The sequence below is a fragment of the Hipposideros armiger genome, unplaced genomic scaffold (genome assembly GCF_001890085.2).
Source record: "Hipposideros armiger isolate ML-2016 unplaced genomic scaffold, ASM189008v1 scaffold_332, whole genome shotgun sequence".
NCBI lineage: Eukaryota > Metazoa > Chordata > Mammalia > Chiroptera > Hipposideridae > Hipposideros > Hipposideros armiger.
In genome coordinates, this window is record NW_017731682.1 from 1,982,951 (window position 1) to 2,000,777 (window position 17,827).

The 17,827-nt window shown below is 40.8% G+C and overlaps 1 protein-coding gene across 1 annotated transcript in view; it reads left to right on the plus strand.

Annotated features, from left to right (window-relative positions):
- Window positions 1-541: 541 nt before the first annotated feature.
- The window catches only part of NDUFA9 (NADH:ubiquinone oxidoreductase subunit A9), a 37,021-nt gene continuing 19,735 nt past the window's right edge, over window positions 542-17,827 (plus strand). Inside the window, exons 1-6 of the mRNA XM_019661029.1 lie at window positions 542-648; window positions 7,882-8,052; window positions 8,416-8,513; window positions 11,720-11,811; window positions 12,889-13,030; window positions 17,600-17,702. Of these exons, the coding sequence (XP_019516574.1) occupies window positions 600-648; window positions 7,882-8,052; window positions 8,416-8,513; window positions 11,720-11,811; window positions 12,889-13,030; window positions 17,600-17,702 (655 nt within the window). The 5' untranslated portion in view covers window positions 542-599. The remainder of the gene's footprint in view (window positions 649-7,881; window positions 8,053-8,415; window positions 8,514-11,719; window positions 11,812-12,888; window positions 13,031-17,599; window positions 17,703-17,827) is intronic.

Below are 17,827 nucleotides of genomic sequence, written 5' to 3' on the forward strand. Positions count from 1 at the left end.
AAAGGCAAATGCTTGGAGAAGAGAATAGGCTTTAGCGAGTTCGACGTGCATATAGTCATTTCTATTGCATTTCTCTTCCTCGCTTTTTTTCTCTGCTTCCCCACCCCACTTCTATCTTGCACAACCTCTCCCTGGACCCTGGCTTTCGCCTTAAAGAACTCCCGGAGTTCAGAGGCCACCCTTCGGCTTCCCCGTCTCACCGGGGCATCACTATCTGATATTTTCAGGGAACAATGAACTGAGATTCTGGAAAGCTGAGTTTGGGTTCTGCCATTTTGTATGCCCTTGAGACAGTCACTGGTTGACTGTGAATTTCGGGTTTCTCGGCAGAGAGATTATCTTTACGGTCCATCCTGTAATCTGAGATTCTGACCTCAGAATTCTTTTCTTTTTTTTCCCCTTCTTCCCGCCTCCTTCACGTTCCCTCCCTTCAGTCTCCCTCTCTCTGCCCAGTTCTCTGTCACGTCCCACCACAATCTCTGACCCGCCCTTTTTTCTCCCGGGTAGCGCCTGCGCAGACAGGCGTGGAAGATCGCCTTTGACCCAGCTTAGTAGCCGTAGTCAGCCCGAGCGTCAGCGGTGGGGGATTGTGGGAGAAGATGGCGGCTGCCGCTCACCCCTGGGTTGTCCGGGCTCTGCCAATGTCACGTAAGTGTCACCGGGAACACCGGCTCTAGATTGGGGTTCTGAGACGGGGATCGAAAGTTTGGGGAGTGGCGCCGTGCTGCAGCGTTCATGCTGACTCCCTGGAAACCTTGGTTTTTCTAGGTCCGGAGCTGCCTCTGTACAGTTTCTCCTTTCCTTTCCCCCCTCCCGGCTCACATATTAAAATGTGCATTTCGGAAGGGGTCTGCGCTGAGAGCGTGAGCAACGAGAAGGGAAGAGGAGAAAACAGGGAACGTGTGAGGGATCGAGAGAATCAGATTTCTTACAGGGTTGTAGGGTTTGGGGTTATGAGCAGAATTGGTGTGGGGGGCAGGGGGACGGGGAGAGGAATCTGAAATCGATGGGAAAAAAGGATAGTGGAGAAAAGGTTCTTCATGGATTGACTTTATGACCTTGTGCAAACCCTTAATAGGCCTCAACTTAAGATCCTTCGTGTCACAATGGAAATGATAATACCACAAAGTCAGGGAGTTCTGAAAAAAATTAAATGAAATAATATTCATAAAAGCACTTTCTAAATCAGAAGCATTTTTGCAGATGTAGAGTGTGTTAGGTCGAGGCTCTGGAGGTTCGGAGAGAGAAGAATCAGGAGCTTGGTGGAAAGGAAAAGAAGAGTAAAGGATATCTTAGATTTGTGTAAGCGTTGTTCATTTAACCCATTACTTGATCTGCTGCCATGGTCTTCAAGTTGAAAACATACATTTGCTCTTCCACTCACTAAGGCTAGAAAAGCAAGGAAATTTAATATAGTTACACTTCATCATCATTCTTTCACTCTCTACCCTTTCACAAACACACCCCAATCAACCTCCAAAAGTTGTATTTTTCCAGTGTGTTTTCGTCATTACAGAATATCACTTGTTCTCAAAATTGGCCACATGTCCAAATCATTCTTCAGCATTATAAAAAAATAGAAATGGGGACTCATTGCAGAGCTATTGAATCAGAATTTTTGAGATTGATTCCTTGCACCATAAATTTTAAAATGCTCCACAGGTAGTTAGTTCTATTGTTCAGCTTGAGGCGAGAGTCAAAAGTGTTTAGAAGACCCCTTCTTATTTATCATCTTTGGTAGATCTAGGTTCTGTGTACCACTGGGAAGGTTCGTGGTGCGCGGTGTTTATAATGGAATGTTTTGTAGTCATGACTTCTTTGCTAAGACTTCTGGTTCCCGTTAAACAATTCCATTGGTTTGATATAATGTAGATTGTGAATGGTAATAACTGCTATTTATTGGGTACCTGCTATCTGCTAACCACAGTGCATTTTTATAAATTTTTTTTTCAACTTTTTTTTTAAACTGACACTGTGCTGCTTTATTGTCTCTGGTAATATAAGCTTTTGAGTAAACTTTGGAGAGGCAAGTCTAGTGTGTGACATAACCAAAACATCATAGAACAGAACTATGCAAAACAAGTGTATATAGTGAAATATGGAGAAACCGTTAAGTACCATAGGAAATGAGAAAAGGGAAGGATTAGTATTATTTGGAGTAGTGAGGGAAGATTGGAAGACCACTGAAGAATTTCAGGGCTTCCACTTTTTTAGGGTTGTTATGCTCTGGAAAGTCAGAGAGATTGGACATTTTCCTGTCATTGGCAAGGGCAAGGGGGTGAAAAATGGAATCATGACGTGCTCAGTGAAATGACAACCTGTAGGTCTGGAATAGTAGGAAAGGAGGTCAAATGTGTTACGTGAGATCAAGTAATAGAGCCCTTTGAAAGCCGAGCTGAGTTAAGAGCAGTGATCTCCAAAGTGGGTGTTGCAAGAAAATAATGGGATACAAATATACAGTATTAGAACTTAAAGATTTTCGGTAATAATAACATCAGTAGCTAACACATCATTCAAACCATGTACACTGTTCTAAATGCTTTCTGTTTTCTAGTGTGTATAACATATTCGTACTACATAGAACATGGAATGTATACATAAGTACTTAAAAAATAATGCAGTGTGCAAGCAAATATATTTGGAGACTATTGGCTTAGGTGTTACAGTAGGGAAACCAATGTAAGTTTTTGAGCAGAGGAATATAAGGAATAAATAATATTACTTTCCTGATGATGGTCATAATAAATGGAAGAAAGTGAGAGGCTGGAGCCAAAGTGGGTAATACATTTATTGAGCACCTACAATAAGCAAGGCACTGTGATAGATACTTACCCATCTATTACTAATTCTCATATCAACCCTCTAAAGTGTTAGCTCCATGAAGCTAGGGACTTGGTCTTTTTTACTATGCTAGTCGCAGTACCTAGAATAGTGCTGAACCCATTATTATTGAAAAAACAAGTAACCATGTGAGGTTACTATAACATTACCTTCTGAGGAATTTTAAAGTAGTAATAAATGAAAGCAACTATTCATGGAATTCTTAATGTGTACTAGGTAATGTGCTAAACGCTTTACGTACATTAATCCTCATAACAATCCTTTGAGGTATTAATTCTTTGACTCCAACAATTGTTCCCATTTTATTGACTCTGTCCTTTATCATACGTCCTCACTTCCATCCTTACTCATCATTTTAATCATTTCCCTTTCATACATTCTCAACTCCCCAGCCCATCTCCTTTTGGCATAAAAAAAATTAACGCTGATTAAACCAAACTTTTCATGTATTTCCTACTTGCCCCTGAGCAGTAGAGAACTGAGCTAGGGAAAATGCCAACTGACTGGCCTTATTTTAAATTCATGAATACATATCTCAAAGTAGATTTTTCAATAGAATGCAAAGTAGGTTTTCCGTCCTACTTTTTCCTAGGAAATTTGCTTTCCCTTTCTCCATAATGATTATTTAACATCATCAATGTCCTAAAACTTTTTATTTTTTTTTTTTAGCTGAGCCATCCTGCTACCTGTTGGCAGTTCAGCGGCTGCTCAGCTCGGGCTGGACTTGAACCGCTGTTGCTCAGAGCTCAAACTCTTGAGCGAGCTCTTAACCAACTGAGCCACTTGGCCGGCCCTAAAACTTTTAACGTGCTTCTTCTGTCTCATTCTCAGCTGTACAGAGAAATCAAAGGAATCAGACGAGAATGATCCCTTTTTCCCACCATAAAAATCTAATAACTGACCTGTGATAATTCTCTTCCCTCCCTCCTGTTACAGTGGATGAGCTCCTTCTGCTCTGATCTAAGACGAGTTTTCTCACTTTGTGTTCGATCCCAGCCTTTCTTACCTATTCATTCCCTCTTTAGAATCATTAATTTTTCTCCTCTACTGGGTCATTTCCATCAGCATATTAATATAATATCTCACATTAAAAGAAATCCCTTCCTTGTCTTCTTGTTACTCTAGTCCCATTTTTCTTTGCCCCTTTACCTCCTATCTCCTCAAAAGATTGTCAGTATTCCTCTTACCACATTCTTGCCTCACATTCATTCTTTTGCCTGCTCCAGTAAGGCTTTCTTTCCCACTATTCTAATAAAATCGCTCTTGTTAAGGCCATTTACAACCTACATTTTCTAGATCTTGTAGTCCTCTGTTCTCATCCTACTTCCCCTTTCAGTGGCATTTGACAGCGTTAACTCCAGTAGTCCCACCGTATCTGTGGTTTCGCTTTCTGTAATTTCAGTTGCCTTTGGTCCATCACAGTCTGAAAACATTAAATGGAAAGTTCCAGAAATAAACAATTTATAAGTTTTAAATGCACGTTTGTATGCCATTCTGAGTAGCGTGATGAAATCTTGTACCTTCCTACTCTATCCCGCCTAGGATGTTAATCATCCTTTTGTCCACTGTGTCCATGCTGTGTACGCTACCCGCTGGTTAGTCACTTAGCAGCTGTCTCGGTTATCAGATCGACTGTCAGCGTATCTCAGTGCTGATGTTCAAGTCACCCTTATTTTACTTAATAATGGCCCAAGGAGCAAGAGTAGTGATGCTGGCAATTTGGATATACCAAAGAGAAGCCATAAAGTGCCTCTTATAAGTGAAAAAGTATGAAATGTAAGGAAAAACCTTAGTAGTATACATAAGGTTTAGTACTGTCCGTGGTTTCAGGCATCCACTGGGAGTCTTGGAATGTATCCCCTGAGCTCTGTTCTCCATCAGTCACTTTTTTCATTTGGTTTCTGGATACCATTTTTTTTTCCCTCTTACCTCACTGGGCTGCTTTTCAGCCTTTGCTGGCTCTTTGGGTTAGTCACTTAGCCACTCTGAGCCTTAGTTTCCTCATCTGTAAAGGGCAATAAAGATAACATTAAGTAAGATAATACCTATTAAACACTTAAAACAATGCCAGGCACCTGGTAAGAGCTTGGTAAGTTTAGCTATTGTTATGATGTTATTATTATTTTGTTGTTATGTGTCTGATCTGCAATTTTTTAAAATTACAGCTGGTGTATAATATTAGTTTCAGGTGTACAATATAGTGATTAGACTTTTATATAACTTAAGAAATGAAACCTAGCATCTACCTGACACTGTACATAGTTACTATATGTAAAGTGCAATGTTTGTTTTTAACCTCTGTGGTTTCAGTAACTTTCCAGTAAGCTAGGCTGTTTCTCCAATTCTGTACTTTTGGATAGGGATAAGCAATGGTTTCTGGGAAGAATGCCACTAGAAAGCAGACACAGACTTACTTACCTACCTACCTACTTTTGATTATTTTCATTAGTTTATATTAAGTCTAAATTGCACTCTTTTAAAAAAGAATCCATAGAAGAAAACATAGGTACTTAACTTCTGGACCATGGTCTCAGAGAGGATTTTATGAATTTGACCCCAAAAACAAGGGAAGTAAAAGCAAAAATAAATAAATGGGACTACATTAAACTAAAAAGCATCTACTGGAAAAGAAACCATCAACAAAACAAAAAATGCAACCAACTGAATGGGAGAAGATATTTGCAAACAGTACCTCCAATAAGGGACTAGTTCCAAAATATTTAAACAACTCATACAACTGAACAACAACAACAACAGAAAAATAAAAACTCCAATTAAAAATGGGCAGAGGACCTGAACAGATGTTTTCCCAAGAAGACATAGAAATGGCCAACTTCACTAGCTGTTAGGGAAATGCAAATCAAAACCACGATGAGATACTACCTCACACATGTTAGAACAACTATTATCAACAACACAAGTAATAGCAAGCGTTGGATTGGCTGTGGAGAAAAAGGAACCCTCATACACTGCTGGTGGGAATATAAATTAATAACAGCCACTATGGAAAGCAGAGTGGAGATTCCTCTAAAAATTAAAAATAGAATTACCATATGACCCAGCAATCCCTCTCCTGGGTATCCACCCCCAAAATTTTAAAACATTTTTTTGTAAAGATAGATGTACACTTATGTTTACTGCAACATTATTGACGATAGCCAAGACATGTAAACAACCTAAATGTCCTTTGATGGATGATGATTGGATAAAGAAGATGTGGTACATATATACAATGGACTACTTCTCAGCCATAAGAAAAGATGAAATTTGCGACAAAGATGAAAACTGCCATTTGCGACAACATGGATGAATCTTGAGAGTATTGTGCTAAGCGAAGTAAGTCAGACAGAAAAGGATAAAAACCATGTGATTTTTCACTCTTGGAATGTAAAACAGAAAGCAACACATGAACAAACAAAACCTCACAGACATAGACAACAGTGTGACGATTACCAGAGAAATGGGAGGAGGTTGACGAGGGTAAGGGGTCAAAGATATGGTGACAGAAGACTAGACTTTGGGTGGTAGGACATAATGCAATATACCGATGATATATTATAGAACTGTACTCTTGAAACTTATATAATCTTATTAATGAATATGAATGTCACCCCAATAAATTTAATTAAAAAGAGAGCCAGGAAAAAAAATGTTCTCTACTAACAGTCCTCTGCCTCCCTTAATATAAACCCGTATCATCAACTTTATTTTTCATTCATCATCAGTGCCAAAGTCTGTTCAAGGTAAGTCTTTTGCTGTTCCCTGCATTTGGCTTATTCATTCCCACTTCATTGTTAACATGTGTTATGTGTTTCACATGGAAATCTATTCTTTCTGTTACTACTCTTTAAAACCTTTCTCAAAACACTTTATCCATCCATGTTGTTGCAAATGGCACTATTTCATCTTTTCTGATGGCAGAATAGGATTCCATTGTGTATATATTGCCACATCTTCTTTCTCTAGTCATCTATTGAAGGACACTTTGGTTGTTTCCATGGATTAATAATAATGTTTATTATTAATGTTAATAATGTTTCCATAATAATCTTGAGATTATTATGCTACGCAAGATAAGTCAGACAGAAAAAATCGAGAACCATATGATTTCACTGATATGTGGTATATAAAACTGAAGACAAAAGAACAAGAAAAACAAATGAAGAAACAAAAACTCATAGATACAGACAGTAGTTTAGTGGTTATCAGAGGATAAGGGGGAAGGGGTGGCAGATGAGGGTAAAAGGGATCAAATATATGGTGATGAGAGGAGAATTGACTCTGCGTGGTGAACACACAATGTGACATATAGATGATGTATTACAGAATTGTACACCTGAAACCTATGTAACTACTAACAATTGTCACCCTAATAAACTAATTAAAAAAACAGACAAACAAACAGGAATCTTTCCTCATGATTATGTAACTCATTGCTTCTTTTTCTCTCAGTTATTTTTTTTTGTTTTTTCGTTTTTTTCATTTTTTGTGAAATAAACATTTTTTTAAAATTAATTTCAGCTGTACAACACAGTGCAATAGTTATACTTTTTATCCCTCAAGTGACAATCCCCCTCCCCCAATCTGCCGCCCCACTTCCCCCCAATATCATACATATCTATTACAAGTCCCTCAATTCCCTTGGCTCCACTCCCACACTATACTCCATGTCTCTCTTTGTTCTGTTCACTGTAGAAGTTTATACTCTCTTAATTAGTAACTGTTTAATGTTTGTTTGTTTTTAATATGATTTATCTTCCTAGACAAATTATATCCTATAGGACAGTGAGTTTACTTTATACTTTTTATATATTTCCTTATGTCCTTCAGTCTTTGTTGCAATAGTCTGTGTTTATTATTGCTGTTGGCACTTAAATTATGACTTGATTTAAAAGTTAAATTTAAACTTCAACTTAAGTAAATGAAAAATACTGATAGCAAAACAATGTTACAGGTTTCTAGGAAAAGAGGCTCTATGTATTTATAGTGACTTTTATGTTAACATTTTCCTTTTCTGTACATTCTGGGCTTTTGTTTAAGGTTCTTCTATTGCTGCAGTAGCCACGTCTGTGTCTCACCGCCCAGCCCAGCGCCAGCTTCATCACGCGGTCATACCTCATGGGAAAGGTGGGCGTTCCTCTGTCAGCGGGGTCGTGGCCACTGTGTTTGGAGCAACAGGCTTCCTGGGCCGCTATGTTGTCAATCACCTTGGTAAGTGAAGTTCCTTCAGTTTCATAGATCCCAGTGCCATTTATTTGTTACCAAATGAGAAGCCATGAGCAATGTTTCTGTTCATTTTAACAGTTCCAAATAACTCCTGTATTGGATTTAGATCAGTTTGGTCTGCTGAGCATTATAAGCACTCACATACTTCCTCATACTTTCTATATAGGACATTAAAATGGGAATGGGGGACTCAGAAGTTCTGGCATCTCTAACATGGCAATAAGCTTTTCTGTTAAAGATAGTATCAATTCACATATCATATTGGAATTTAAATATTTACCAAATCACTGTTGTATAATGTATTCATATTATGTTAACATTGATCCTTGTCTCAATCCTGTCTTTTAGGACGTATGGGGTCACAGGTGATCGTACCCTATCGGTGTGAGCCATATGATGTCATGCACCTTCGTCCCATGGGTGACCTGGGCCAGATTATCTTTCTGGTAACAGCCTATATTACTGATTATTGGAGTTGACAAATGTAAATTACTAGTGTTATTTCTGAGAGAGAGGCAGTATAATAAAGCAGCAGTTTTATCCCAGAGTGGGCCAAGGCCATCCTCCATTCACAGGGCATTCTTGCAAACTGTGGTCCAGCAGGTGGCAGACTTTCTGTGAACCACCAGATAGTAAGTATTAGGCTTCATGGGTCGGAGGGTTTTTGTCATGATTACTCAGCTCTGCCTTTGAAACCCCAAAGCAGCCATAGACAATGTGTAAAGGAATGGCAGTGGCCGTATTCCAATAAAACTTTATTTATAAAGGTAGACTATAGATTAGGTTAGGCAAATGGGTCATCATTTGCCAGCCTCTGCTCTAGGCCTGTGCTGTCTAATATGGTAGCCACTGGCCACGTGTCTGGTTACTGTGCACTTGAAATGTGGCTAGTGTGAATTGAGATGTGCTGTTAAGTGTAAAATACACACCAGATTTCAAAGATTTAGCATAATATGCATTATATCATTAATAATCTTTTACATTTATTACATATCAAAACAATATTTGGGGCATATTGGGTTAAATAAAGTATGTTACTAAAATGAATTTCACCTGTTTGCTTTTATTCATTTAAATGTGGCTAATAGAATATTCAGAATTACATATGTGCCTCATATTATAGTTCTATTGGACAGTGCCTCTGTAGACAGAGTAAAACATAAGTAGGGTGTTTGATAACTTGGTTTGGTTGCCATAGACTTAGAATAGTTCTTCCTGAGCATTCCCTGTTGTTAATTTTTAATCTGCAGGTTCTTGCTTTGTACCAGTAGTTGCCAATGGAGTGAGGCAAGGGGATGGGGTGGGGGAGATCCTTCAAGGGAGTGATTAAAAAAGTGTGGCCCCTTTGGTTGTCACAGTGACTGGAGACCTTACTGGTTTATTAAGTAGGGGACAGAGATGCTAAGCATCCTGCAATGCATAGGACAGCCCCTTTCTACAAAGAATTATGCTGCCGAAATGCCTGCATTGTTCTTTCTGGGAAACCGCCTAGGCCTTGATACTTGGGTCTACTGTTCTTTTAGCTAACTTTCCTTTCTTTCATCATCCTGTATGGAACTGAGCTCTTCCATTTGCACGTTTTCCCCTTTTAAAGACTATTTGATAAGTATCCTTGATATCTCTGATATTATTCTCATCCAGATTATTTGTGATCTCTTTAAATTTTGACTTATTTTAATGTAATTTTTATTCTTTATTGAATGTTTACAAGTTAAGTATATTTATGCTGGAAATATCTTGTTTCTAAAGTTTTGTGTTTTCTTTTTCCAAAACCTTATTCTCAGATATCCTCGTGGTATTACAGGAGCTTAGATTTTTCCTAGTTCATTGTAATTTAAGATTATTGGTCGCCTTGTCAGTCCTCAAAATTAAAATATTTCACAAGTGATAGGTGACAACTCGTACAGGCTTGCAAATGTGGAATCCCTGGAATGGAGCCATGTGACATGTATTCCATTCTTTCCACAGTGTTCATTGAGTGTCCACTGTGTTGCTGTCCTGGAGCTAAGCTCCGAGCATGTCTGGATGAACAAGTCCACAGGAGCGCAGTCTTAACAGGCAGTACAGACGCTACACACACACCTTTGGATGTCATGATGTTTATGAAGGGGGAAGTCCAGGGACTGTATGCTGAGGGGGGACTTCACTATGTTATTGTTGTTTACTTTTGAGAAAGATGAACCATGTTGGGTGTGGGGTGCCGATTTCTGTGCTTCAGTGTCCAAAACTGCTATCTGATTGGCCAGTTGGTCTGACTGGGGCTCTTGAGCCTTATCCCTGGGGATTTGGTTTCCTGTTGCTCCTTCTCTCCCGGCCTCGCTCTTGCACCATTTATGTAGTTCATGCTCAAGCTCTTCCACTCCTGAGTGTTTTGGATTCTCTTGCCATCTTTGCTGAAAAAGCCTTTTTTAGCTCTTTATGTAGAGCTGCTTTCGTTGATGAGTATGTCGGTCACTATGCTGCAGATTTTGTGTATTTTACATCATCTTCATAGTGACCCCATGAGGTGAGCTGTATTTTCAAATTTTACATGGAGGTTGAGATCACTTGTACAGTTAGTAAGCGGCAAACTGGAATTTGCATTTCTGTCTGACTCCAAAGCTATGATTCTGTACTGTCTCTTGCACCCTACTCTCATCATCAGTTGTAACTAGTTTTTCCTGCTGAAGGCTTCATCTTTTTGAATCTGATTCCTCTAGCCCTTGCACTCTTTTCTAAATTACACAGGCATTCGAGTGGGCTTTCTCATGCTCACTTATGTGTGTCCTCTCCACCCTTTCTTCATCCCTCCTTCCCTCCTTTTCTCCGCCCCCCCTTTTCGTCTTCTCTCTTCCTCTCTCACTTTATTCACTTATATATACACACTTAGTATTTGATTATGAAACACTTATTATCTCCCATTGAAATGCTTTAAAACTTCACTTTCATTTTGACATAGAAAGCTCTATGACTGGGGTTATTTAATCCACAGTCCCTATTTGGATAAGAATCATCAACCTGACCTAAGTCCTAAATGGTGCTCAGAAGTCTATTTCTACACCAAAGTCTGCCATTGTCTAACCTGAAGTTTTAGGCAGGTCACTTCTAAGTGTTGTTTTCATGTCTTTAGAATAGAAATGACTAATCTGGGATTATAAAGAGGAAAGAGTTAGAAAGAAATGAGAAAATACTTATGAATGCTCCCAATTTATTGTTACCCTTTAAGACCCTCTGATCTCCAGTCTAACTGATTGCTGCTAAACCGGGAAAGTCACTTTCCCTCCCTGGTGACCCTTGGTTCCTTCACTATATTTCAGGAAGAGAGACTTGATTACTGGATTCTTTTACAGACTTGTGGCAGTTGGGTGGACAAAAATTGATATGCCCCGTTAAAAATGAATAGCGTCTTTACTAGTTTTATCATTGATCACCTGAATAAAATGTACTTTCAACTATTTGTCTCCAGAAGAGTCAGAGAATCAGCAGGGGGTTTGAGACCTCAGAATCGTTTCTGCTGTAATCAGTGGCGCCTGTATGAAATGGTACCATATTGTGACCACAACAGATGGCCCATTTTGAAATTTGCCAGGTGGTGGGGGTGGGGCCTTCCAGAAATGTTAAGTGCTAGGGTGCACCCCTTAGGTTTTCATCTGATTGGCTATTGCTGTTACAGGAATGGAATGGGAGAAACAAAGATTCTATCCGAAGAGCAGTGGAGCATAGTAATGTAGTCATCAATCTTGTGGGGCGAGAATGGGAAACCAAGTAAGTCTGACTCGTTTCTTCTTGGCATAAGCCATCTTTAGGTTTAGTAGACATTTACTGGGCAACGTCTATAAGTTAAGCATTGTAGTGGTGACATTTTTAACTAATCCATCAATAAGCATTAGTTGAACAACCATTTACTTACCCAGTGACCTCCCCTTAGGGGATTTCATTGCATAAGTTTGGTATCAATAAAGCAGTGTGCTGTGCTTCCCATAAAAAGCCCATATGGATTGTGTCAGTGTGGTTGGTGTCATCAACCTGATGGGATGAGTAGTATTGGTCCTATGCTTGGATCTGTCCAGCTGGGATGGGGTGAGGCAGGAGAATTTTGCCTGTTCTGCTCTTCAACAAGATGAACACTGGTTTTTCTGGTGTGGACAGTGTTCTAGGTCTGTTCTTCACATTGTTAATGTCAGGTGGCAGGAGTGCTGGTTTCGAACAGTTCTTTTGAGCCTTGGTGTGAGCAGTTTCTCAACAAATGTTTTAATCCTGTAGTTTCACAGTACTTTGTTCACACCTGTTTTGTCACATGTTTTAAAGTTTGACTTAGATATGTCTGCCTCATCAAATGGCCTTACGTTCTGTGAGGACTTGGAGGGTCTTTATAGTCACCGAATTGACTAACAGCGCCTCATACAGAGGGAACATTTAGGTAATGCTGCTGGATTAAACTGGTGATTGACTTTGTAATCCCCCGCCATGTCCCCCAGCGAAACAAAGGCCCAGGACATTAAGTGACTTCCCTTCCAGCCCCAACACTTCCCTCGTCCCTACCTAGCAGTGCAGCCAGTGTAGCCAGACGCATTTCAAGGGCCTCAGCCTTAGGATTCCTTGAGGACACAGGACATTACACATGCTGATTTGTAACTTATAGTAAGCCTTGAGTTACGTACAGTAATAACAGTGCACATTAACCTAAAAAAAGCTTAATTTTGATTTTCGGTCAAATCATTGCTGTTTACAAGTTTAGCTATTATAAATTCCAGCAGTAGTATGAAAACCAGCTTATCACAGGAAGTTATAATTTCATCAATTAGGTTTCTTCGTTGATTCCCGCCTTTCTTTTTCTTCCAGAAACTTTGATTTTGAGGATGTTTTTGTAAATATTCCTCAAGCCATTGCTCAGGTGTCCAGAGAAGCTGGAGTTGAAAAATTCATTCACATTTCACATCTGAATGCTGATATTAAAAGCTCTTCTAGATATCTGAGAAACAAGGTAAGTAACAACCTGATTTGGGAAGTGGTTCATAGAGCTGGAGTTTCCTGGCCCCTTTGAAACCTGAGTTAAGCGAGAAGGGTTTCTCATTGTCATATCTAGCATTAAAAAGGGTTTCTAATTCTCCATGTCAGAATTAGATTGTGTTTGTGAGGGAGTATATGTGTGTGTGTGTGTGTGTTGTGTTCTGACAGTTTGGTTGAGTGCGTTCTGTTTGCAGGGAGCTATGCCAAGGGGTTTCAAAGGTGAATTGACCTTATTATTACTGGTCCTCATAGTTTCTTAGTTTCTTGGGGCATAATAATGTCACAGTAAAATCATAGAAGGTAGAGTATGATTCCTGCCCAAAGGAGTCACACCTTTGTGACCTACCAAAGCTAAAGGACCATCCTTTCTTCACAAACCCCTTGCACAGTCACAGTCTTATGTCACTTCTGAAGGGGTGACATGAAGGCCGAGAATGACCAGAGTTCCTCGACAGTGGCTCCAACTTTTTGATGCCCTGCGTTCTTTTATTGAGCAAATGTATTAAGTACGTACTATGTACTATGTTTTGTATTAGGCACAGGGAATACAGTAGTGCATAAGGCAGACATGATCTTAGCCTGTATTCAGTTCCTAGTCCACTGAGGAAAATAATTCCAGATGCGCCAAGTATTGCAAAATAGCAAACTGTGCCATAGGAGTCTGTTATGGGGGAAAGAGGGCATCTATCCATTAGGGGTATTTAGTTACTGGCATCAGAAAATCCAGTGTAAACTGGTCTACACAAAAGGGAATTCATGGGCCCACGTCTCTGAAAAATCCAGCGATAGGGAAGCTTAGCCACGTTGGTGCCAAGGTTCATCAGGTGTCCGCTTTGTTTCTCTGTGATTCTTTCAGCTTTCTTTTTGTGTAAGCCCCACAGTACTGCCCTACAGCATATCCAGGCCTCACATTTTCATAATATATTGGGGACAGAGAGAGTGCACACTGTGCCTGCATCTGCCCTAGCATTCATAGAATCCTCTGGATTCATGACTGTGTGGAAGGAACGGGGTGGGGGGAGCCAATGGTGAGAAAGGGAAGAGTCAAAGATGTCCAGCCCTTTGGCTTACGCCACTGGGTAGACGGTGTGCTGTTGAATAAGATGAGAACCACTTGAGAAGGACTAGGCTTTAGGGCAGTGGTTCTGAGCCTCCGCTGCACCTTAGAATCACTGAGGGAACTTTGAAACATCCTGATGCTCAGGCTGCACCAAGACCAATTCAAAAAGAATCTCTCAGGATGGAACTTGGGCATCAGTATTTTTAACTCTCCCTAGGTAAGTCCAATGTGCAGCAAAGATTGAGAAAGACTATTTATGGAGAATAGAAGAGGATAAACCAGTTTTGGACTCAGGTTGCATTTCAGATACATGTCCATCATCCAGGTATCAGTGGTGAATGGATTTTATGATCCTGCAGTTCAGAAGAGAGGTCTGGGTTGGAGGTAAAAATTACGGAGTCACTAGTATTTGTTGCTAATTAAAGCAATGGGAGGGGATGAGATGGCCTAGGGAGGAAGTGTGGACTGAGAAGAGAACTTTGTACTGGGCCCAGAGGCATACCAGTGATTAGTGGTCTAGTAGACCAGGAGGCACATGCAAAACACAAAAAAAAGACTGAGAAGGAATGGACCTGAGGTGGGAGGGAAACCAGGAGAGTATGAATTATGGAAGCGAAGGGAAGACAGTGCCAGGAGGAGGGAGTAGCTACTTATGAATGCCATTGAGAAGCGAAGTAAGTGAGAACTCTAAAGTCACCTTGGATGAGGACATGGAGGTCATCAGTGATCTTATCTAGACTTGTTTGAATGCAAGTGTCAGGGCAGAATCCAGAGTCACCGGTGAGTGAAGAGTGAGCGGGAGCTGAAGCAGTGGGACAGGAAGGGCAGGCAGCATTGCAAAGTGGTCTGGAAAGAGGATGGAGGGCGGATGGATGGACAGGAAGCTGGAGGGTCATGTGAAGTTGGAAAATTATTTTCCTCTTAAGGTAGAAGATCTTTATTTAATAGACATTGTTTAAATACTGGTAGGAAGGTGCTGGTAAAGAGAGTGAGACTGAAGATATAGAAGAGAGTAAATTGGGCAGGTTCCTGAGAAAGCGAAAGGACGCGAGCTCCGAAGCATTGGAGGTGGCACTGCACCTCTTTCGTGGTAAGAAAGGAGGAGAAAACGTTGGATCATGCAGCTGCGTCTGTAGACTTAGTGGCGGGAACTTGAGTTGTTTTTTTTCTGCTGCTAAATCTTTGAATTAGAAGGCAATGCCATTTACTGGAAGGAAGAAGAAAATAAGGGAGAAATTTAAATAGAATAGAAAATGTTTGAAATTTTCATATGGGAGAGTAAAGTAATTATAAGAAAACACTATTTTGGCGAAATGTTGAGGGCCCAGCTAAAACTGGTGACACGAATTTACAGTCATGCACCACTTAGGGGTTACGTTCTGAGAAATGCATCATTAAGCACTTTCAGCATTGTGCGAGCATCACAGAGTGCATGTACACAAACCTAGGTGACACAGCCTACTGCACACCTGGGCTGTATGGGATAGCCTGTTGCTCCTGGGCTACACACCTGTATAGCATGTTCCTGTACAAAACAACACGGACTTAAATCAAGCATAAGGGAAATGGTGAAAGAGACGCATTCAACATGAAATGTATGAGGCTGTTGCAAGTGTAACATGGCATACTGTTTTACAGCAAACTTTTTTATAAGCAGAAAGAGTACATTCTAAAATAACAGTAAAAAGTATAGTATAGTATAGTAAATGCATAAATCAGTAACAGTTGTTTATTATCATTATCAAGTATTATAGGCTGTGTATACCTGTGTGTGCTATACTTTTGTACAACTGGCAGCACAGTAGGTTTGTTTACACCAGCATCACCACAAACAGATGAGGAATGCGTTGTGCTGTGATGTTAGGATGCCTATAACGTCACTAGGCGATAGGAATTTGGCAGCTCCATTATAAGCTCATGGCCCCACCGTGGTATATGCAGTCTGTCGTTGACCAAAGCATTATGTGGAATGTGACTGGATAGTGGCACCTATTTATGATTTGTATGTATTTAATTTTCTCCAGCTCAGAAGGCAGCAGGAGGCATGGCTCAAAGAAGGAGGGTAATGGGGTTCTTTCAGGATTGAGATTTTTGCCTCGTGGGTGGAGTAAGGGACAAAAGGACAAGGTAGTTTATGTTATTGGTAAGAGAGTCATTAAAAAGTTGGACCAAGTTCCCACCACTAAACCTAACCTGAAGCAAGGGAAGTTTGGAGGAACTGATACAGAGGAAAGCAGAATCAGTGGACTAGAGTCCTGAGAAGGTTGAGGAGCAGATATCTCAGGAACAGAAACAAAGAACCAGCAGACTGGAAGTATAGGAGATCGTCTGAGAGTAGGATGTCCTCGTTTAGTGTTTCAGAAGAAGGGCACTTTCAGTTGTCAGTGTGGTTTGTGGCCTGACCGAGTTGAGAGTGCAGAGTGGAGTGGAGAGGGGGTCACTGGGTTGAGAAACTCAAGAGACAGAGGTTCAAGCCCACTTGGACTTGATGTCACCCACAGTGGCGGTGTAGGTGGAAAGGAAGACTGAACTAGGTGCCGATATCTGCATTGAACAAGAGGCCTTGTCTAGGAGGTAATAACAAGTGAGGGGAGGAAAATTACGACCCCACCCCCAACCTCCTCTGGGTAGGTATGCACAGCTGCAACTTTTATCACTGTAGCCTGCTCCACCATGTTCTCCTTTCTCTGGCAGCCTGCTAGATAGTTGACAAAAACCAGGGAATCTGTAATTAGAAGGAAAAATGGAGGCTAGAAAAATTCTACCCTGCTTTTTCTCCTTTTATGTAAGCTTCCCTAGAATAAATATGAGAACAAACTGAACAAGAGCTTGGGGATTTTTATGTGTGATTCAAAAAAAAATTCTGGGTCTGGTCGAGCGGCACGTTGGTTAAGAGTTGGCTTGGGATGCCAGCTCTGAGCATCAGGGCCCCAGGTCGGATCCCACATGGGCCAGTGATGCTGCGCCCTCTACAGCTAAGATGGTGAACAACAGCTCGACCTGGAGCTGGGCTGCCATGAGTCGTTGGCGATGGCATAGGCTGCAGTGCAGCTGCAGTGGGCTGCCATAAGCTATGGTGAGTGGCTGGCAGCCGGCGTGAGGGGCCGGCAGCCAGCGTAAGCTGCAAGAGCCGCTGTGAGTGAACGTCCACTGGCCGGCAGCCTATCTACCTCACCTGGGAAGAGCACAATGATGGTACCAACATGGGCCAGTGAAGCGACATCCTCCAAAACTAGACCGAAGAACAAAAGGACAGCAACTTGTCTGTTCCCCTTACCCGATTCCCCAATGCTGTTCCCCTCCCCCAATTCCCCAATAAAACCTTAAAAAAAAAAATTCTGTGTAACTGAGTTTTAAGAAGAGTGTGATGACCTTAATCTGGAGGAACATGTGACTTTTGAAATACAAGTAGTGTCCTGATGGAAAGATAGAAGGTTTTTTTCACTCATCTCAGAGCTCTGTTTTGTTTGGTTGGTTGTTTAGGCTGTTGGAGAGAAAGAAGTGAGAAATGCATTTCCAGAAGCCATTATCATAAAGCCATCGGACATCTTTGGACGAGAGGATAGATTCCTCAATTATTTTGCAAGTACGTATTCTTTTTTTTTTTTTTAAGATCTTTATTGGGGAATTGGGGGATGGGAACAGCGCTGGGGAATTGGGGGAAGGGGAACAGACAAGTTGCTGTCCTTTTGTTCTTCAGTCTAGTTGTGG